At 48.9% G+C, this 22,042-nt stretch overlaps 1 protein-coding gene across 7 annotated transcripts in view; it reads right to left on the bottom strand.

Moving 5' to 3' along the window:
• Nucleotides 1-19,806, bottom strand: part of pcloa (piccolo presynaptic cytomatrix protein a) — a 32,268-nt gene extending 12,462 nt beyond the window's left edge. For 4 of the 7 annotated variants that reach the window (XM_057021931.1, XM_057021935.1, XM_057021933.1 and 1 more), the window contains exons 1-7: nucleotides 19,376-19,804; nucleotides 17,121-18,081; nucleotides 15,603-16,592; nucleotides 10,629-10,820; nucleotides 4,730-8,732; nucleotides 2,877-4,408; nucleotides 681-2,730 (exon numbers count right to left, since the gene is read on the bottom strand). In XM_057021931.1, coding sequence (XP_056877911.1) covers nucleotides 681-2,730; nucleotides 2,877-4,408; nucleotides 4,730-8,732; nucleotides 10,629-10,820; nucleotides 15,603-16,592; nucleotides 17,121-18,081; nucleotides 19,376-19,587 — 9,940 coding nt within the window. In that variant the 5' untranslated portion in view covers nucleotides 19,588-19,804. Of the gene's footprint in view, nucleotides 1-680; nucleotides 2,731-2,876; nucleotides 4,409-4,729; nucleotides 8,733-10,628; nucleotides 10,821-15,602; nucleotides 16,593-17,120; nucleotides 18,082-19,375 lie in introns of all 7 variants that reach the window. The other 3 variants (XM_057021937.1, XM_057021936.1, XM_057021932.1) reach the window with 2 other exon arrangements.
• Nucleotides 19,807-22,042: the final 2,236 nt, after the last annotated feature.

Raw genomic sequence — 22,042 nt, 5'->3', positions numbered from 1 at the left:
AAAAGGAAGAAGACACAATAAACAGGACGCAATAATGTGAAAATAAAGTATGGAGAAGTTCCACAGACATGCTACTGACTCATGCAACACAGTCATCACATCACAGACAAGAAAATATTTATGACAAGACATGCAAGTTAAAGTAATGTGTTTATTGGTTGCTTTTAAACATTGCAAGCATGTGCTCCATCTCAGAGAATCGAGTTAAACCATCAAAATGCATGTATTTCTAAATAAAAATGTCAGTTATATACACTAGACACTTAAATGCATCATTTATTCTCTTAAATTTACCCGTCAAATCATTATTCATGTTGCTAATGATGCTCACAAGTTACTTGTTTTCGAGAGTACCTAAAAGCTAGTTCTTCCATTGCAGTTGCACAAAGTAGCAGCAGATATCAGTGAGTTTTGCTGAAGAAGTTAAAGGTGGTATTAAAAAGGTGCTACACAAGACTGCATGCATAACGATACATTCAAAAACATCCCATAAGTAAATAAGAACAAAGATGTCCATGCATACCACATACAAAGATGAAAAACGAACGCATGCAGACTTTCAAAACACAACCAAAAGATAAAGATTTGATTCACCAGAGCTAAATAAAAGTGTGACCAACCAGACATACTCAAAGATGGAACGTCAAGGAGGGTAGAAGTGTGACAAGTCATTTTTTTACCTTCACTATCTGACATGGTGCCCTGTAGGTCGTCCAGCAGCACATAATCCCTACCCCTGGTCGGCTCTTCCCTGATGTGTTGCTGCTGCTGAGAGTCCTGTAGTGACAGACAGGAACCAAACTGGTCTCTGGAATCAGCCGAGATAGGCGGCAAAGGTCCTGCTGATGCTCGGGCCATGCCCATAGGTTGCCCAACAGGGCTGAGTGGACTCTCTTCCTCTGAGTTCTGGGCCACTATGGGTATTCGACCACGCCCGCTCTGCACAATGGGAAGGCTCGTGGGTTTCATTCGACCAGAGGGGGTTTGGTAGCTCGGCCCATCTCCGGATTCCCCGTCTCCTTTGAGTCTCAAAGAGGAGCTGGACGGGTCTCGTTTGATAGAAAGGTCCAGGCCATAGCATGATGTTGGTCTGGATGAAGGCCTTGAGCGAGTACCACTAGGGTACGCAGAGTCTAATCCTAAACTCTGACCCAAGTTTAGTGATCCAGCCAAATTAGCACCCAAGGTAGATCCAAGGTATTTTTGTTGCTCCGCAATATTCTTTCTAAGACCAAAAGTAATCTCATCCTGTGAAAGCCGGCTGGATCTCGTCGATGCGCTAGTAGATCCAAGATAGCTGGTATAGTCTGTGTCCAAGCCCCTGTTGTCTGTAATTGAGGAATACTTTGAGGAAATTTTTGGATCTAACATTGGAGTCTTGTGTTTTTGGTACAACATGGATGCTGGGAGTTGTTTAGCGGCCTGCTTCTCTAGAGTAAGGCGACTGATGCTATATTTATCCGTTTTTGGATAGGATCTTTGGGAGTAACTAGAGATGCCAGTGCTTGGGGGGGTGTAGTAGTGCTGGGAAAGACCTGCCAGTTGTTCCAGGTTTTCTGTCCCACAAGTGCTTCTCCTAAACTCCTGCTTCAGTTGCTGCTTCAGAATTTTCAGTTCGTAAGGTTCCTCCATTGTATCCTCTTCATCGGGAGTCTTTCCAAAACTATGGAGTCTTGAAGTGGATCCCAAATAGTCAGTGGACCCTAAATCTGCGGCACTCCGGCGCAGTAACTTCTCTGCCTTGGCCAGCTCCCTCTCAGCAAGACTATAAGAGGAGGACAGACCCGTGGAGCCCTTGGCCAGATCTGCAGCATCTTCAAGAAGCATGTAGCTCCGAGGTGTGTGGTGATCTACATCTGTGTAGTAGGAATCAGAAACGGCTGACATGGGGCTACGCACCATGCTACCCACTTCCAGAGCTCGGAGGTCAAGGTGGTTTCCATACTTGTCATACTTTACGCCCAAATAAGCTGAAGATGTGGGATCAGGCTGGCGGCTGATGACATCATATTTAGTTGCATCCAGCTCTGAGAGGAGGGCTGCTTGTCTGGCAGCTTTTTGTTGCAACAGGAGCATCTGATGGTAACTCTGCTGTTGGGAGCTGGTCAATGAAGGGACAGATGAGTAGATAGAATGAGACTGGTAGGATTGGGGTGTCTGGAACTGTTGGTATTGACTTTGAGGGTATTGGTACTGGGAGTACTTTCCATACTCATGCTTGGTTTGAGGTGGGACAAAGTCATCCAGTTCTGACTGGGGAGCTGTTCTGGGTCTTTCAAGACCATGAACTTCAATCTCTTCATCATCACCGCCTTCATGTACACCTCTTGTCTCTCGGATGTTACTGACCTCACTGTCTGACATGTAGTCTCTGTCCTCAGCAACGCTCTGTAAATAGGCTCTTTCCCTTTTTTCTCTTTCTTTCAACAGCATGTCTTTTCTACGATTAATGCCCATCTCTAAGTATCTGAGCTTAGCATCAATCTCTTTCTCCTCCTCATCTAGCTCGGCTTGTCTTTTGCGGAGCTTTGAAGACTCGCGCTCTACCATATTTAGCTCGCGGTCAATGTCTTGTAGGATCTTGGCACGCGCCATATTGGAGTTACGGCACATTCTTCGGCGTGCAGAATTAGTGGTGTACGCTGTTTGGCCGCTGGGTGTTGACTCTTCTTCTGATGGTGGATTGGGGAGAGTCCTCTTTACTTTCTTTTGAGTGCCAGAATCTTTCCCCTGTAATACACAAATAATGGCTAAAGTTATTCTTTTTATTCCAAAGTGCCGAAAACCAAACCAATAAATAAATAAATAAATACTAAAATGTAAAATGCCACAAATAGAATTTATTTTTATTTTAAATGAAAATTATAGACACTCACAGTATCATCATATTGGGTTCCAGATGCTCTTTCTTCTCCAGTTGGACTCATGGGTTTAGGGTCAGACATAGATCTTTGCATACCTTTTGATCCCCTAGGGCTTCCCGGGGAAGGTTTTGACGGATCTTCACTCCCTATTAGCTTCTGTGGGCTCGTATCGCCCAGTGATTTCTCATAGGTCACAAACTCAAGGGATTTACTTGGAGATATACAGGGTGATAAGGGAGAATAGAGCACTTTGGGAGACTTAGGGGCGTGAAGTGTAGAGGAATCAACTTTGAGTTCAGAGGACTGGTCTATTTCTAATGGTGTAGGCCGCTTCTTTGGTGAGGTCCTTTCTGAGTCAGACAACTCCATCCGGGTGTCCATTCGAATGGTCCCATCCGTATCTGTCTGAATAGAAATTTCAGTGTGGGCCTGAAGAGACATGTCTGATGGCCCACTTCTATTGCCCCTGGCGGTGCGAGGCCGATTTTGTCGGTTTCTGCTCTGAGCCTCCCATTCATCTTGATCTTCGTCGTCAGTCTGCACACAGCTGTCCACACTCTTTTTAGGACTTTTCTTTTTCCTCCCTGCTGAGTATGCTTTGCTCACAGTCTCATCTTCTTCATCAGTCTGGCAACCGCTATCCGTGATCTTTCTGGAGAGCACTGTGCCATCTGGCCCTAAGACAATTGCCTCTTGGTAGCCGTGCCCTGGCATGTCTGGCCCAGGGTACAATTGTCGTAGCTTTTGCTCTTCTAGTTGCAGGCGAAGTTGTTCCTGGAGTCTCTGAATCTGTTCAAGCTGCTGTTGCTGTTGAGCATAAGTTTCTTTCTGCATCATAAGGTGAGCCTGTCTTTCCTCTTCCTGCTGTGTCAGGATATGCTGTTTCATGGCCTGCAGCTCCTCTAGTTCCTTCTGTACCAGTAACTGCTCTTGCTCCCGGAACCGCTGAATCTCCTGGCGTTCCCACTCTAATTCCTCTGCCAGGCGCTGTTGCTTGAGTTTTTCCATTTCTAACCTCTCACGTTCAGCTTGGTACTGACTTTCCCCAGGAACCATTGGTGAAGACAGAGCTTCAAGAGAAGCAGCTATGGCTTCCAAGGAGGCATCGGTGTATGTGTCAAGCGACAAAGAGGTTGTTGCTGTGGTGACAGTCTGGGCAGCAGAGGTATCTCCTCTGGAGATCTCCAGATTGAGCGGGATATCTCCTTGCTCTTCTGTTACAGCCGTAGAGATAGTGGATAGGAAACTGTGGGATCGTGTAAGCGGCAGATTCTCAAGATTTGACAAAGAAGGCATTGTGTCGCTAGTATGCATTCCTGACAGGGTGTTGTAGGTAGTACTGAAGATGGACCCAGGTTGGGTGGTTATAGCATATGTGGAGGGTATTGGCGCAGCGACAGAGGAATAGACAATACCGTTTGAAGACCTCAAAACGCTGCTTGTGCCATAGAGTGTGCCAACAGCACTCGTGGCTCTGGCTTGACAATAAGATGGAATAGTCATTCCAGTGCACGTTCCTTTCTTGGAGTAGTCAACCGCTTCACCTGTCAAAAGTCAAAAAATATCAGTTGAGGCCAAATATTTCAGACTTGCATTGCAATGTGAAAGCAATCCATGTCTTATCTGAGTCGTGAAGTAGATGGAATGGGGGGGGAATCCAAGATCAAGAGGTGCATCATGCACAGATGAAATACCAATCAGCAGCATGCAGGCACATGCAAAAATATCGAGGACCAAAATTTAACTATCCATGCAAAACAAAATGATGTACAACAAAAGGAAAAAAAAGATGAATTAGCCATGAACGAGAGGGAGCAGTTCAAAGTGATATTTGAGTGACAGGTCTGCGATATCGCTCCACTGACCTGTATCAGAAATCTTTGCAGCGGTAAGATCCACTGCACCCTCTGTGGTGCCGCTGAAATTATAGCTGTTCTTACTCTTGTACAAGAACAAACCAGCTTCTGCTAGGTTAGTGTCTGACATTGACGGTTTAATCCCGCCAAACCCTCTCATGCCGTAAGGTAACCGGTCGTACTGGTAATGGTCATCACGATAGCCAAAACGATCTTCAGGCAATGGCGTTGTGGCCTGCTGAGTCGTGCAGCTTCCTGCAAATGGGAGCTTGTAAACAACATCACAACAGACAGCTCGCTTTCCTGCGGTCAGATCCACTGGTTTTCCATCATCGTCTGTGATTACAGCTGTTGCCACTTCTGCTGAAGCTGTATCCACGGTTACCACGGTGTTGAAGGGCTTTGTTGTGCTTAGGTCGACAGCGCCTGCCACTGTAGACGTGCCTGTAGTTAACCCATTGGCAGCACTTGCAACAGAAGTGGGTGCAATAGTGATGGGGATGGTCTGAAAAGTTCCTCCACCTGTGCTTGAACCAACTGAGAGATTGATCGGTATCTCTGTAGTAGCGTGAGTCGAAGGCTGCGAATCAATCGGCCTATATATAATCTGAGAAATGGGTTCGAATGCTTTGTTTTTTGTGAGCTGGAGGGGCACTGACGTTGCTTGAGCAATGTCAATATTGTTATTTGGCTGGATCGTGGCAGAGCAGGTAACAATGGTGATGCTATCAGTTACTATTGACACCGTGGATGACTCAACGCTGAGGTTCACCACAGGTGAATGCACTGCGCTGTTCTGACGACTGGAATCAGCTGCAAAGGACTGGCGTCTGGAGTCTGTACCAGCAGACAGATCTACACCATTCATATCTGACTCTGAGTCCACCTTCACAGTCCTAAGATCCACCACCTCAGAAGGTTGGAAAGCTTGTCCGTTCTGTGCTGGCAGGTTGGGCTTTGGTTTCTCCATGGAGATTGGGACACCATTTGCCCTCGGAGCTGGCACTGGTGGTGCTGTCCGTTCATGAACAACAGAGACTGTGGTCCTTTGGACTTCTGTAGTGACAACTTGAGAGATGAGATTTGGCATAACCACAGGCGGCTGGGCTGAGGCAGATATAGCCTCGATTATGTGACAAGAACTAGATACATGTTTTTCAGGGCCACAGACTTCTTGGCTTTCGATGGACTCTGTTACACGGGTGTATGCCAGAGGCACTCTGGCTGTTTGAGAAGGGGTTGTTTGTGGGTGCTGCTGAGGCTGTGATTGAGGATGACTCTGGGGCTGAGCTTGGTATGAAGGAGATGGTGGACCAGGACTAGACGGGGCATTAGTTGAGATACCTTCTACAGGAGAGCTGGGTTGAGATGGTAGCGTAATAACAACGTAGGTGTCACGAAGATTTCTGGCATATCTTGGAGAAGGAGGAGACTTTGGTGAGGGTTGAAATGGCTTACTTTCAGTAGAGGGGCTCAAATTCAGGGCTATATCAGTAGAACATGTTGGAAGTGCAGTCGGTCTTGGTGGTGGACCTGTATGGGCAGGTGAAGAGGGCTGTGAGCCAGGCTTTGGTGCAATTGGTGGCTTCACAGAGTGTCCTGGCTTGCCCTCCCCAGCTGGAAGTGAGGGCTTGGGAGGTACAGGTGGTGGGGTGTGGGGTTTGTAGACTGGTGTAGCAGCTTGTCTTGGAGATGGTGCTTGGGCTGCAATCATCGGTTTTGTTTGATGTGTTGTAGACTGAGGTGGAAGTGGAACTGGGGGTTTCCTTGGAAACACAGTAGGTTTTGGTGGAGTGGGGGGAGGCATTACTGGCACAACAGGTACTTCTGTCTTTTCCTGAGAATTGCCCCTGAGCAATATGTTTGGCTTTGGGGGAACTGGTGGAGCGGTTGACACTAAACTAGGAGTACTGGTTGTATACTGGGGAACTGTAGCCAAAGGTGATGTACTGACAGATACATGGGCTGATGTTCTTGGGAGTGCACCTGATAAGTCCACCACTTCAGCCTGAGCTGCTGGTGTGTCAGATTGCTGATCAGATGTGGCCGTGGACACCGTCGTGGTCTCAGTTTCTGTAACTGATGTTGCAGCAGGTATCTCCTCTTCCTTTTTGCAGATACTCTCTTCATCAGAAGACAATTCTCCCGAAGAGCATTGTGTAACTTTTAGATCTGGAATGGGATGGAGAGCTCTTCTAGTGCCAAGTGCTTCCACTTCTGGCTCCTGCTGAGTGGGGCTCGATCCTGGAGTCAGCACTTTTTTCATCAGCTCTTCATAAGCTTCTTCAGCATCCAACAATGGCTTCCCATCTTTACCTAATGTTACCATGATGCTTTTGGGAGATGGATCTGTAGCAGGATGCAAAACTATTTCAGGGTTACTGGGATCCGTTTTTGGCTGCATGTTCTGATATTCCTGCTCCAGCTGCATGAATTCCTTTCTCTTCTTTATCATGTCTTCGTAAACTTCATCCGGTGATCTCAGCTTTTTAGGCCGAGCCGGAACAACCATCTTTTCCGGCTCGGCCAGATCATCGGCTGAATTGTCGATAAGGGACGCATAAGCATAGTCTTCAATGAGCATGCCGCCGTAGAGAGACTCTTTGCCTGTTTGAATCTCACCTTTATCAAAAGTTGGAGAGGAAGCCTTCAACATTATTTCCTCGTACGCCTCATCAGCAGACTTCAGGGTTTGTTTCGGCTTGTTCTGTTGATCGTCGGTTGGGGACTGAAGGGACGCTGATGTAGGCAGTTGATAAGACTTCTGAACTGCTGCAATCTTGGCGGCATGAATTTCAAATCCTTCAGGATCTGAGTCAATACTGGGGGAGAAATCAGAGCAAGACGATCGCCTTATTTCTTCCATTTCAGCCTCTTGCCTTAGTTCCTCAGTTGGAGAGGCGTCCTCAATGGGGGACAGGTTGCTCGGCGGGGTTTTTGAATGCTCCCGTCTCCTCTGGGCTCGAATTTCCTCTTTGTCTTTCTTTGATTTTTTCCCTGAGCCCTTCTGCTTTTCTTGCTCTCTCAGGAGCTCCTCTTCTTCCCTTAACTCGTCTTCCTCAGAGGAGTCTTCAATGGTCGGCAGCATCTGACCAGGCTGTCTGTGTCTGGCTTTCCTTTGCTGTTTGCCCTCACCAGACCGGACATGACTTGGACTACTGCTGTCACTGTCTTCATCCAGTGAAGACACCGATGTCGGGGATGTCCCAGGAGTGAAGCTGGATGCGTGAAGACTGGACGACCCGTCACCTCTGGACCGATCATCGGGAGAGTCTGGAAGACTTTCCATTTCAGGCTCTCCATCTTCATTAGGGATCCGCATGGGACTGCTGGTTGCATTTAGCTCAATTTTTTGGAATCTGCGGTCGATGCTGGTCTGATTCTCTGTTCCTTTTAGTTCTTCCTCATTGCTTATTTCAGGCTTATCCAAAGAGCCTCGAAGTTGCTTCTCTTCTTCATCATCTGGACTAATGGTGCTCCTTTTAATGAGCCGTCTGGCCTTTCCGGACGCGCTCCTCTCTACATCCTCCGTTTTCTTCTCTTCCATCTTTTTCCCATCCTCTCTGATTTTTCGGCGGACCAGACTTTCCTCATCCGATGGGGAGGCATCCTCATTTTCGCTCATTTCTATTATCTGCTTCCGAATAAACTCCTCATCGTCACCTGACATCGGGCTTTCCTTCCCAAAGCTCTCACTGCTGTCGTCCAGAGAATCGGGTCTGACGTCCATGGGCACAAGAAGCTTTTTCTTTGCAGCCCCTTCGGGATGCTGAGGAGGTTCTCTGTCATCTTCAGAGCTTGGCGAGTCCGGTGAGAGCGGGATCACCTCCAGCTTACGTCTGGTCTTAGGAGTCTCCATCTGCTTCTCCTCATCCTTGCTAGCCTGGGCTTCCAGAATGGGAAGAACTGTGCTCTCCAGCTTTGCCAGGTCTGATGGACTTGTGGGACTGTGCTCCTTGGCTGCCACTTGTTTTTCTTCAGGCTCTTTTAATGATTCCACTGTCTTCACCTGCTGGTTTAAAACACAAAAGAACAACAATTAGTGTTATTTAACAATTTGAGATAAAGCACAAACAGTCCAGCAAAAGTTCTTTTTTTCTTTGCTAAATGCTACAGTCACCTCAGCAACCATCTCCTCATCAGTGGCCTTTCCCAGCGGCTGAACTTCAGCCCCACTTGTCTCTTCTCTGTTAGTGTTCTCCTCCTGAGCCTGTATCTCCTGTTCATTAGCTACATCTAGCAGGATCTGGGGTTCTGCTACAGACACTACCGCTGCTGCTACACCTCCATCTTTGAGGTTGCTCTCGATTGTTTCCCCCTCTGTTGACATTTTCTCTTCCAAACAACCAGACGCCGGTGCGTCGTGTTGGTCGCTGCCTGAGCCATTTTCTGCTTCTGAAACTGTTTCCTGGATTTGCGACGCTCCCTCTTTCCCTTCCTCATCTTTGATTAGCGACTTGCCTCTCTCGGGCCGTCCCTCCTCTGTCTTTGCTTCCTTCTGACTTTCAGCGTTACAGTCTGATTGCTGAGAACAGGTTTCTGAGCATCCCTGGATCAGCGTCTCCTCGCGCGTCTTTGCTTTGATGACGTCTGACACCATCTGCGCCGACTCCTCTGTATTTCTATTTTGGTGTTCATCTCCATCCGTCATGGAAACCGTCTCCGTTTCTGTTCTAATCATGTTCTCTGTCTCATCTTTTGGGAGTTCTTCATCAGCGGTCAACTCTGGCTCTCTCTTTTCTTTCTCTTCCTGAAGGATATCCTCCGTGTCATTCGATTCGGCTCCATCAGGCTTTTCCTCCAGACCTTTCTGGTCATTTGTCTCCTCTTCAGTTGCTTCGTTTTCCAGACATTTCCCTTCAACAGCTTTTACCTCATTAACAGGCTCCGGAGCAGCATTGCTGCAGAGTCGCTGCTCTTCGAAGGTTTTACACGGTTCATTTTCACTTCCTGTCTCCTTGTGATCGTGTTGGACAACTTTCTCCTCAACAGTTTGCTCTTCAGCAGCATTCTCTGTTGCTTTTATCTCACCCGATATCTCCTCATCAACCCTTTGAGGTATTTTTAGCTCAACTGTTTCTTCTTCAGTTGAGACTTTATTTTCCTCCCTGTTCTGCTCAGTTGCATCCCTCAGATCTTTGACCTCTTCTGGTGGTTCTGGCGGTCCAGGTTCTTGGAGTTCCCCCTCAGAGGCGAGGGGATTGGATTCTGAAGTGGTTTGAGATTCTTCATGTTTAGCTGCATCTGGTTTAGGTTCTTGCTGGGCTTCATCACATCTTGAGACCACATTTTCAACTACTGCTATCTCACCTGGAGGAGAAGGAGGAGGAGAAGGAGCAGGAGTACCACCACTGAGCCCTGCATCATCTCTTACCGGTTCTGGTTCTACCTGTTCTTCTTCAGTAATCTGGCCGTCAATCTGGGTTTTCTCACTCTGGTCATCCTGCTCCACTTCTGTCCTTTCTACCACGTCTTCATTTGGAACTTTGGAGTCTGATATTTGTTCAAGCTCAGGAGGAACTTCCTGCAAAACTGCCTCTGTGGTCAGGACAGGACTTGGCTCTCCTGCAATATCTGGAATCTTTTCAGGATCAGCTTCTTCTTTCGGGTTCTCTGTAGGACAAACCTCAATCTGGCTAATCTGGGGCTCGGTTTCTACCTCAGCTGGGGCTGCTGTCGTGTCTAATCCTGTTTTAGTTGACTGATTTTCTGCCTCACCTTCACCGGGAAGAGAGAGGTCATGAGTTTCAAAGCTACTCTGCTCCGGCTGCTTAACTTCAGACACATTTTCATCTGCGAACGGTTCTTTTTGTTCTTTAGACTGTACATTTTCCTGAGAATCTGGGAGAGGCTCGCTAACAGAGCAAGAGCTAACACCGTCGGGCTCGGGAACAGTTAAAGGAACTACCTTGGCTTCGGGAGCCGGTGGGGGAGGATCTGCAGGTTCTACTACAGGTTTGCTATCTACAGTGGTGGGTGTAGAGGAGGGAGCAGGAGCGGGCGGCAGCTTCTTTGGGGAGGCCGTGGTTGGTGGCACCGGGTCTCCCAGCTGGCCCGACATGGCTCTTTGGGTCTGGCAGTTGAGGCAAAGCCATTCTTTCTGTAAGAAAAAGACAATAAAAAGGGTAAATAAGGGTGATAATTGTCATTACTCTGACATAAACATGCCAGCTATTTGTTCATGTGCAGTCTCGGCCTCGCTGTGACGGAGCTACAGCGTTTCTTCTTCTATTTTAGCCGAAGCTTTTGGGACTGTGGAGACGGGCCCATGTATAATTCATGGTAATGGGACAGGGCCTTACAGAGGCATGTCAGAAGGGGTCGGGTCGCATCATGTCACCAAGCTAACGTCCACCGCCCCTGATCGTATGAGCCCGTGTTCATGTGAACGTAAGAACAATAGAACACACACGTGTTAGAACCTGCGGCTGTGAATACAACATAACCGTTGCTACGTGCCAGCAGGCATTTCCATTCAGGTACGCAGCCTGAATCTTAAACCAAGCAGACGAGGAGGAAGAGGAGGAGGAGGAGGAGGAGGAAGAGGGGAGTTTTGTAGTGAGTCACCATGTTTTGCGTCACGGATTCCAGAGGATCTCCTGAGATTATGAGTGCAGGGTTTTTTTTATGCTCACTAAAGGTGAGTGTGTTCTCTGGGCCCAGATTTTTAATCGGTTAGTCTAAACTGCGCTGACACCAGGAGAGAATAAAATGCTCCGTCAGGTGTACGGTGGCTCGGCCCCGGCTGTTCCAACGACACTACGAACAGATCAAAGAGCATCTGAGATGAAGCCGACACGTCCGTCCAGGTCGGCACGATTTCAGTGCAAGGCGACGACATCATCAAGAACATCCTCTGGCTGTTTTCTTTGTCCTTCTTGGTTATCCAAGTGCTGGAAACCATCCATTAAAGTTAACGCTAGCACGCTAGCATGACTAAAACTAATGACGGCATTAACAGTAAATGACAGTTGTCATTAGTTAGAGTCAGATCTCTCCGTAATTACCTTCTAATGCTTATAAAAACACGGACGGTAAATCCGGAGGGATCGGCGTCCCCGCAGACGTGTCTTGCAATTAAATCCAACAAGACAGGTGTATTTTTATGGAACTGTTTCATAACAATCCTCCCTCCTGCCAAGCTTTTAAATAAATGACTCGCCTCCCGCACTTACACATCGACACGGATGATTCACAAAAGCGGCGCTCACAAGCCTGGTTTGCACATCAACGATCCGCGGGGACGTGTTAGACATATATGTCATATATGTTTGTTGTCTGTTTCCTCCGTCTTCCATCAAAGGACGTGAGGAAAGGCTTTAAACCACGGCTAGGTGCTAAAAGCTAAGAGTGAAGCGTCTCTTTAGAAGCTAATGAAGCTTGGTGATTAATAAAATGGCTTCCACAAAGGTTCCATGGGCTAAATATAGACCCTCACAGGAGGAGTCAAGAGCAGGCTGCACGGTAAACAGGCATGTGATGAGCATTGAGACATGATAGGAGGATGGAAAGGAAGATGACGTAGGAGGTGAAAGGAAGAGGCGGCAGAGGTGAAGGAGCTTAATCTTATCCCAGGTGACTCAACAGCACATCCGGCTAAACACCTTCAGCCCATTAATCTAAGAATCGATTGTTGGGAGGTCAGGAAACGCTCACAAAAGGTGACGGGAAAAGAATCTTTTGATGCTCGGACGTCCAGCCTGTTAGCATGTGGAGCGCTATTTCCATATGTGACGTTCGTCTTTAGATGGCAGCTTCGCCACGAGAGAGAGGAGGCCGGGATGTTCTCAGCCTTTAATTAAATAAAGATGGATCTATAGGTCTGTCATTAATAATTAAATATATTCCCACCAGATGCCACAGAAGGCTTTCATCCAGCTTCAGTGTATCTCCTCCCAGCTAACAAATCACCCACGGCAACCAGCAGAAAACACGGTCCACTGTATGATAACGATGCATCAAGGTTTCTTGATGTCTTTTTTAAGGGTTGAGTGCAAGAAAACAGGCAGAAATAAAAGTACAAACCCTTGTTCGCCAATTATGTCCCTCTGTTTAAAGGTTAGCAAGCATGCTAACCTCAGCTAGCTGCCATTTCCGCTGTGGTTTTCTGGTAATAGTCTTTTTTATTGTTATGTTGTTGCCCGATGCTTTAGTTGCAGCATAAAAATAACACAATCCTGTATGTTTATCATCCTCTGACCTTTCTACCGGCTCCATTTCAGCCCATTTTTAATGCTGATGCTAAGTGTCTAAATGCTGCCGCCCTTCTCTGTTTGCTAAGCAGCAGATTACATCCCATCACAGCATCAGCGGCTCCTTTAAGACAGGAACAAGACAGTCGTTCCAAATGTCCTGGTGACACATGTCATGACCTGGGCTTTGATTCAGGAAATTCCTGCTTTAATCCCAAAATCCCGCATGCAGCATCTTGCAGAGGTAGGCTTGCGATTAGCGGTTAGCGTCCTCGGTTAACATTTTCAAGCTATCACCGTTGTGGGATTACCAGATCCCCCCCAAAGGAACATTCCAGAGATTGCCTGCACATTTCACGCCACACAGGATCAAAGGAGATCAAAGCGATTCTTTCAGCCTCGCAAGAATCCCTCACGACTCCACCGGACGTTGGTGCTGCTGATGTGAGTCAGAGGCGTGAGTCACGAGCGCCAAAGGACAAAACTGTTGTCACAGTCTGGAGCGCCATGGGCAGCGTAGCCTAACACTCATAGCTGCTGTCACATCCTCTCCCAGTCAGCTTCAATACATTCATTCTTACTTACATGACAACTTCTTTACGATTGCACAGATAAAAAAAACCCATACATTTCTGTTTTTAAGTCACCTAAAAAATAATAGATTAGCCATCCGCGGCTAGTAAGTATCAAGTAGCAACCTGGATGGAGCAGTAGGCTAATGTGGCTAATGTGGCGCTAGTGTGTGTTTTATGTGTGTTTTTCAGCCGCGGTCGCTGAGATCTTTTCTCTTCAAATGAGCAAAAGGACACGACTGCGGAGGTGTTGAAGCAAATGTGAGTGTTCTGCAGATCTGCTGTTTTTGTGTGTGTGTGTGTGTGTTGTATGTGTGTGTTTGTGTGTGTGTGTGTGTGTGTGCTGGGGCACTGAGGGGAAAGCAAATTAAATAAAACAGCGCCGCACTCAGAAAAGAATCAACTCGGTGTAAAAATAAAACCCATTCGGAGCCTTCCGCAGCGACTGCGGGACGCCGGCGCTCTGTTGTCGCCCACGGTCCCTTTCAAATAATAAGGAGAAGTTACGGATGGAGCACAAAGGAGGCCAGAGAAAGAGCTGCCCTGCAGGAGCTCCTGTTCCCCCTTTGTGGATCTTCAGCTGGGACTACTTTGGTACCATCGCGCCTTCTGGGTCAGTGAAAAAGAAGCAGGACTGTACGAGCCGGAAACACAGTGACCTGAGAGACAAAACCGGCTTTTAAAACATCCTCAGCCAGGTTTTGATGTTGCTGCTGCGAGAGGATGCTAATAACCGACCCCGGGCTGTTAGCATTACTGTACATGCACATATATAAATGCCCGTGCTAATGCACGAGGATTTGATGCTGAATCAACCAGAAACAAATATTAGCTGACATAAATGGCAAGAAGTTTAAAAAAGCGTTTTGACCCTCAACTTCAATCTCCTGTCATTACAATCATGGAGGAGCTAACGTCTCTGGAGGCGGACCTGCGATAATATCGATAAAAACACAATCTGAGTGAGTCAAAATACAGTGGTTTCCTTTAGCTAATATGGAATTTGGCTAGCATCCTGTCCTAGCCTGAAGTCCGTGATTCACTCAGTGTTGGTGCCTTTACGTAAGAGTTCCTGCTAGTGAGAGGACGAGGAGTCTGAGCTAGCGATTAGCAGAATGTGAGAAACTGACGAGAATAAGGTGGAAAAAAGGAGACGCGAGAGGAAAGACACTTGAGGATTACACCTGGCCGCCCTTTAAACAGGAAGCAGACGACTCACACGCACGCGGATGACACAGGCAAGAGGAACGGTGCGTAGGAGGAGAACCAAATCAACCGAAAGGATCAGTATTTTAGCTACGTTTGTGTCAACAAATGGGATTTGGAGCTCTAACCTACGCAGATTAGGATTAAATAGAGAGTTGCAAAAAGAGGAGAGCTGCAACCTCTTGTTTAGAAACGGCGGCCATCTTGGAAGGTCAGGGGTCGGGAACGCACTTATTTATGATCACTACTCTTCCTCATCTCGGCCTTTTTCCCCCCACCGGACTTGCGTTTTATGAAACAGAACCTGGCTCCCCGGGAGGATCCTGCGTTCCCCTCAGAGACGAGGCGGAGCAGAGCTCATTCCCGGCTTAGCCAGAAATACACAGCAGATTAGCAAAGAAGCTAGCACGTGGCGGGCAAAACACGAGCTCTCCAGTCACATGACCAATCATTTTGACTATGGATGGAGCGTTAGGTGGGCTGGGGGGGGGTTGTGTCTATTTTTGGCCTCTGTTTCTCAACAATACGATCCCACACCGGCAGAGCGCCATCTGTTCACACACCTAGAAACACCCGTGACGTCAGAATACACAGCGGGGGTGTTCTTGGTGGTGTGTGTGTGTGGGGGGAGGAACATCTCTGGCCCTTCACCCCGACGCCGCCGCACGCTGCACCGAGGGTTCCGGCTTCAGAGTCAAGAGTCAATTGTGTGAAGTGCTCTCGGGTGATGCGATATCATCGAAACCACCTTGTTTGTGTCTCGTTCGCTGGCTTCTCCACCAGCGTAATCGACCACTTCCAGTCCTTTTGTGGTCAAACGCGCGAGATTGTCTCTGCGGCATCGAGCCTGGGCGCCGGAAGCAGAGCTGGACCGTGTGGAGATGTTAGCGTGTGTTTAAAAATGGCCCTTACCTCTCCTAAATGGGGGGTGGGGTTAAATCCACACAGGTTGCAGACGTTCCTCTTGCACTCGGTGCACTGGCTGTGGTTGGGCGCATCCCGCGTCCCCATATTCAGCTCTACGTGGCAGAGCGGGCAGGTTTCGCCGGTCTTCGGAGCTGGGGGAGCCGAGGTTTTATCTTCCTGCTCTAAGGAAATGGCCCTGGGGGGTTTCTTGGACTTGGCAGGTGGCGTGTCAGGGGCGGAGTCAGAATCAGGAGGGGATCCGGGCGGGGAGAAAGGGGAGTCAGGTGGCGAGCCTGGTCCGGAGTCGGCAGGGGAATCTGGGGGAGACCCGGGAGGGGAGTCCTCGGCATTGGTTCCCTCCCCAGTGACAATATTAGTGGCTGAACTCAAGAGGGAGGATCCAAAACTGAACATCTGAGAAGCAGCAGCAGGGGGTTTGGAGGATTCCGTCAACCCTGAAAAACCTCCGAAAAGCTTCCCGGCCACTGACTCCTCCTGCTTTGGACCAGCCTGAGGTTTGGGCGATTCCTTCAAACCCCCAAACCCACCGAAGATTTTCCCAGTAACAGAATCAGCAGCTTGAGAAGCCGACGCTGAAGGTTTAGCTGAGTCCGTCAAGCCTCCCAGACTGATCCCGCCGAACCCCCCAAAGAAACTGGACTCCTGTTTGGCTTTGGCCGGAGACTGCTGGGGGCTGGCCTTTGGCTGAATGGGGCGCCCAGTTTTGGGATCGATTTTAGGAGACCCTCCCACTGAGGAGCTTGGGGACAGGGGCCCAGGGGAGCTGAGACCTGGCGACTTCTGCCTCGGTGTGGTTGGGGGTGTTAAACCTTGATCGGAGGTGCTCTGCTGCTTGATCAGGAGCTTCTCAGGTTTCCCAGACGCCTGCCTCTGTGGCGAGGGTGGGGCTGACCCTTGTTTGGGTTTGGGTCCAGGGGGATCCATGGCTCCCATCGCTCTCTGCATCTGGCAGTTGAGGCAGAGCCACTCTTTACCCTGTTCAGACCAAAGGAAAACACAGTTATTCAGAGAATCTTGGCCTCGTCACTGTTAGCTCTTTAAATATTTAGCATTTCATCATCTGGAAGCATCGACTTTGTTTTTGTGGGATCTCCCAGGGATCCACTGAAGGCAGACAGTGGCTGAAAGGGCACCATTGTGAAAGCCTTCTTGAACAGAACGTTGTGTCCATTTTTAGTCTAATGGTGCCTACGGTCTAAATAATGAATTGGTAATAAAGTAAATAATTGGTAAATAAAGAAGAACTAACACAGTGTCATAATAAATCCCATTCCAGATGGTCAGCTGTAATCAAGACCCACTGGCACTGAGAGTGTTCTCTCATCCTGGCCCGGTACCTTGACACCAGTCCCCTTGTGCAACACTCCCTGAGTCCATATGTCCCCTCTCTCTCTCCTTCCACCAACCTTATGGATGTACAACACACTGCTGGCGGGCTAGCTAAAATTACTAGTTTGTTTTGATGTCTACAGGAAGGGAAAGAAAAGGGGGAAGGATTCTTACCGCTGAGTCTGGGGGGCTGAACCCACAGAGGCTGCAGACCTGGTTCATGCACTCAGTGCAGCTGTTGTAGTTAGGGGGGTCTTTAGAGCCGACGTTGAGCTTGGTGGTCTTACACAGTGGACAGACGTCTCCTCCGGGCTTCACCGCTCCCTGACCAGGACCTCCGCTCTTAGGTGTCTCCCCAGGATGAGCCCCTGGGCCTGGTGGGCCCTGCTGTTTTGGTGCAGGCTTCCCAGGTCCTTGTTGAGAAGGTCCTTCTTTCCTGGGTCCCTGCCCAGGTGGTCCCTGTAATGATACGTTTCCTTGACCATGGGGTCCTGGGCCCTGCCTGGGTCCCTGCCCAGGGGGTCCATGCCCAGGTGGACCCTGACCTTGCTTTGGTCCATGCCCAGGAGATCCCTGTGCTGATTTGGGACCCTGACCTGGCGGCCCTTGTCCTTGCCTAGGTCCCTGCCCATGGGGGCTTTGTCCTGGTTTTGGCCCCTGTCCAGGGGAGCCTTGACCCTGTTTCTGTGGTCCTCCCTGTTGGGGGCCTCTTGGACTTTGCCCTTGTTGAGGAACTTTGCCTGGTGGCTTTCCTCCCTGCTTGGACTCCGGTGGTGCCGGTGAATCTCCTTCCTCATCGTCCCCAAACAATCCCAACTTCGGCATTGTAACAGAATCCCCCATAGACGAGATGGAGGAGGAGACAGAGGAGGTCATGGACGACACGGCACTGAGCGGGTTGGAACCGCTGAAGAAGCTGGAGCCAAACATGCCTGATGGTTTAGCGTCCGGGTCTTTTGGCTCCTGCCGAAATCTGGACTCGAAGAGGCTGAGGGACGAGGGGCTTCGGCCCGGCGTGGGCTTTCCAGGCGGACCCTGGTTGAAGGCGTCTACGGTTCGGCTCTTACTGAGACCGGTTTGGCCCCTCGAGGCTCCTATCTGCTGGTGACGCTGCTGACCATCTGATTCCGATGGTCTGAAAACAGAAAAAAAAAAAACAGGCTTAGGTTTGTTGAACAAACAAACAAAGCTAACTGCTAGCAGCTAATTTTCTCTCTGCGTACAACCGTATACAACTCTGCTAGTTCACTTGAGCATGGCTTTATTGTGCAAATCCTAACGAGAGACCGTGGTCAGGGACTGTCAACACGCCATTGAACCGAGAACGAGTCGCTGGCGGCTCTCGGTTACAACTGAAGGGGGAGTGAAAACCACTAAATGACTGGAAGCGTAGATTACAGAGATAAGGGTGGGGGGGAGTCCCACCCTGCGGGGGGAAGATTGGACATCTTTGTTAACGCCGGAAGAGCTAACACGCGTTACTGAGTGATGATGCGTTCAGTGTTTGACTCCCAGGCAGCGCGTGATTAATCCTACAGTGCAGACCAAGTGATGCATGACTCAAGAGGACGGCAGATATTGGAAGTCGCTGCGTTGCGTTGCGTTGCGTTGCGTTGCGTGCGTTGCGTTGCCCATCTTTAGCCAACCCGCTGCGGTGCGTTTCAGCACCTCGGACAGCGGCAGGAGGCGTTCAATGACCAGCCAGAAAAAAGTGGGAAAACTCGAATTTTACATTAAAAATCACCAGAAAGCAGCAGGAAGGGAGTCTGGAGTGATGGCATTAACACTGGCGTTCTATTTATAGCCGTGTTAATATTAAAACACCCCCCCCCCCCTCATCCGCTAGATAAAAATAACTGCGCTGCCATTTGGGATCTAATTAGCAGCGATTCTCCGGATTTATTAATCCAGATTTAAAGGGTTAAAAATAAACGAAAAACAGAAACTAAACACTTTGTCACTGATGGCGTTTCCGCCGCGCATCTCCACCATTCAGCGACGGTTTCATGAAATCGTTGATGGAGCTGTAGAGGAAGGAGAGAGGGAGGAAAAGGGAACCAACATCGGGCACGACTGATTTGTTTTTTTCCTTTTACCCAGCAGGCATTTCGGAAATTTCGCACAAATGCTGGAGGTGTGTCTTTTACGCGCTGATCTCACGCGCAGACGAGCTGCGGCGTCAAACAATCCCTTAAAAAGAGCAGCGATAATAACAACACAATCACCGGATTATTCCACTTGAAGTGGGATTAGATCCTCGCCGGCGCATTAATATGCATCGTTTGCGCCTGTCTTGATCAGGCTGCGAGGTGTTTGACAAAATGGGTGTGAACTGGTCCGAATTCACGTCACAGATCCACGCGTGTCTGTGTCGGTATGTTAAAGAAAAAAACGTAAATGAAATGTATATTTATGGATGATTTCCCTGCCTTCGTGCGGCCGCTGCGCCCCCGGGCTGCCTGCCTTGCGCCCTTGACATCGCCGCGGCCAGATGCCTCCTCTGCTCCTCGCTGAGCTCGCTCAGGTTCACCGGAGTCCCCTCGGGGACCCGCACGAAGCCGCCCTTCCCGTCGGGTGCCAGCCCCTCTGGCAGCCCCGACGGCGTCCCTTCGCCTCCTTCCAGGCTGGCTTCGTTCCCCATGATCGACCCCTCCCGTTCCCCGCGCGCGGATCAATGCGAGTCCTCTCCGCCTCCTTAGGTCCGAAGCGCGCGGTGAACCTCCTGGGTGCGTCGCAGCATCGCAGATTATTAAAGTCGGATTATTTTATTCTGCCGTCCTGTCCTGCCGGTCCCATCCTTTCTGCTTGGCTTTTTCCTGAGCATCTCCGCAGCTCTACTCCACTGTTATCACAGTTTTCCGTGAGGGGGGTCTCGGATGCGCATTCACGCACGGTCAGAAGTAAGTTTCCGGTGATTTTTCACAATAAAATCCCCTTTTAATCGAATAATCCAATGAAGTTGCGCAGCCCACAGCTCCGATTTGGGATCAACCTATTAAAACACATCCATATTTTCCCCCTTTTCCCCACTATTTTAGCGTGTTTAATCCCAGTAGCCGGATTAATATTGACATCTTTTACTCTGACGGGCTGTTTCCGGTGCTTCCCCCGCGGCTCTGGGGCTCTTGACGCGGCTCCTCCAGCCTCCTCTCGCCGCTCCTGCGCATGTTCCGCCCCTGACAGGTGATCAGGAGACACCAGCGGGGAAAATATGTCTTTAAAGGGGACTTAACGCGATCGGAAGGAGGCGAGATGGTCGAGACGGAGCCGCAGAGGAAACGAGATTCCCGGAAGAACAAGTTTGTGCTTAGTGTGTTTAATCTTGATGTAATGAGTTAAAAACATTCAGCATCGTTATTATTTTATATATTCAGATCTAGCGAACTGGTGCTTTTACACCTCCACGTTGTAAGGACAATTAGCTTTTAGCCGCGAAGCTAAGGGGCCTAAAGATCGTTTAAAGACCAGACTGGACCAGAACACATCCCAGTAGACGTTCCCAGTCAGTGTTTACGGAAACGGTGGTCATTTAAGGGATTTTGTGACACATATGATGGAGTTATTTTAGTATAAAAGCGTGAAAAATAAGAGAAGGATCAGGCGCATCACACACACACACACACACACACACACACACTTCCCATCCTCAGATCCAAGCGAGCAGGATATTAAAGCGCGTCGGCTCAGCTGTACATCACACCGACGTGTCGTAACATGACAGCGAGTGCTCATTTGCAGCAGAGCTCTCAGGCAGATGTGTCCTGGATGTGCACGGATCAGAGGCCCCTCAGAACCAGAGTCGGAGCGGAGGCAGGAAACTGGGTTAGCAGTGCTGTTTGTATCAAATAATAATATTTACGTCAGCGGTTTCAATTCACCGCCCTGTAAAAGGAGGAGGCTAAAACAGAGAGGAGGCTAAACTTTATGCTAAGCTAGCTTCCTCTCAAGGTGGTCTTTTTTTGCAGGTTGCCGTTTTGATCATTTTTGTGGCAAATTCATTCTTCACGCAACATTTTATCCAGTAAACAGAGCAGCAAGACCAACCGCTGAGCTAACCGTGCACGTGCAGCTAATTACGCACAGATGGTACTTTGGAAGTTTAGAGAATTGAAATCGACATAAAATCGTTACAAAACTGGTGAAATTAGTGAAACTGGGACGTTCCAGTCTAAGGAAGCTAATTTAGCTGTCCGGCTAACCTGCTCAACCAGGAAGAGATTAATAATCTGACTCTAATATTGATCCATAACAGATAAGAGGATGAAATATCCACTTCCTGTTGTCACTTTCTTCATTTCCTTTTGACTCCCGGGCTTTTTAATCTGCACATTAGCATATTTTTCATCTATCTATAGATCTGCTTCCTCTCTCAGTCCTGGTCCCTCCTGTTAGTGACCCATTTGTAGAATTTATGCAGGATAATTATGATAATATAAGATCTCATAAACAGAAATGTAAATTTCAAAGTAAAAGTCAGTTTAAACAGTCTATGGCATCATTGTCGTACAAATCCCACCCCAGAATCCCCATCTGAGCGATGTTTATTCAAGTTTACGTCTTCTTTTGCTTTGATTACAAATACATGATCGTCTCTTTTTCAATTTGTCAATAAAGACAAAAAAACCACGTCGTACAAATATGCGCGCATGCGTAGGGATACGGCGGCGATGGGGTCGGACGCCTCCCTCTCCCTCCTCTTTTTCTGCTCCCGCCTCCAGTGATAAATGATGGTGCCCCCCCCCTCCATCCTCCCCTGTTGGTCGCTGGAGCGTGGCCTGATCGCCTTTCTGACGCCGGAAGCAGCTCGCACGTGCACGCCCCCTCCTCCCACCCCGCCCCCTCCGTCTCACCCACGCAGTCCTGTAAACACACCAACTCAAGCAAGTCCGGCTCAACAGGCTCAGACAGACGGACGGACAGACGGCCAAAGAGCATCAAAGCCCTCACAGGTCATGTGACCACACCGAGCTTCACCCTCAGAGCAGCTCAATATTGTCAGGAACCAACAAAACGGGAAATATTTTCCAGTAAAAGGCAAAAGCGGATGTAAACGCAGGTTGTCCCAGAGTAGCGCCCCTGCTGGCAGCAGGAGGTAC

Source organism: Takifugu flavidus, chromosome 22 (assembly GCF_003711565.1).
Source record: "Takifugu flavidus isolate HTHZ2018 chromosome 22, ASM371156v2, whole genome shotgun sequence".
NCBI classification, from domain to species: Eukaryota; Metazoa; Chordata; class Actinopteri; order Tetraodontiformes; family Tetraodontidae; genus Takifugu; species Takifugu flavidus.
Note: the sequence above shows the minus strand (reverse complement) of the source record. Positions and strands in the feature narration are given on the sequence as shown.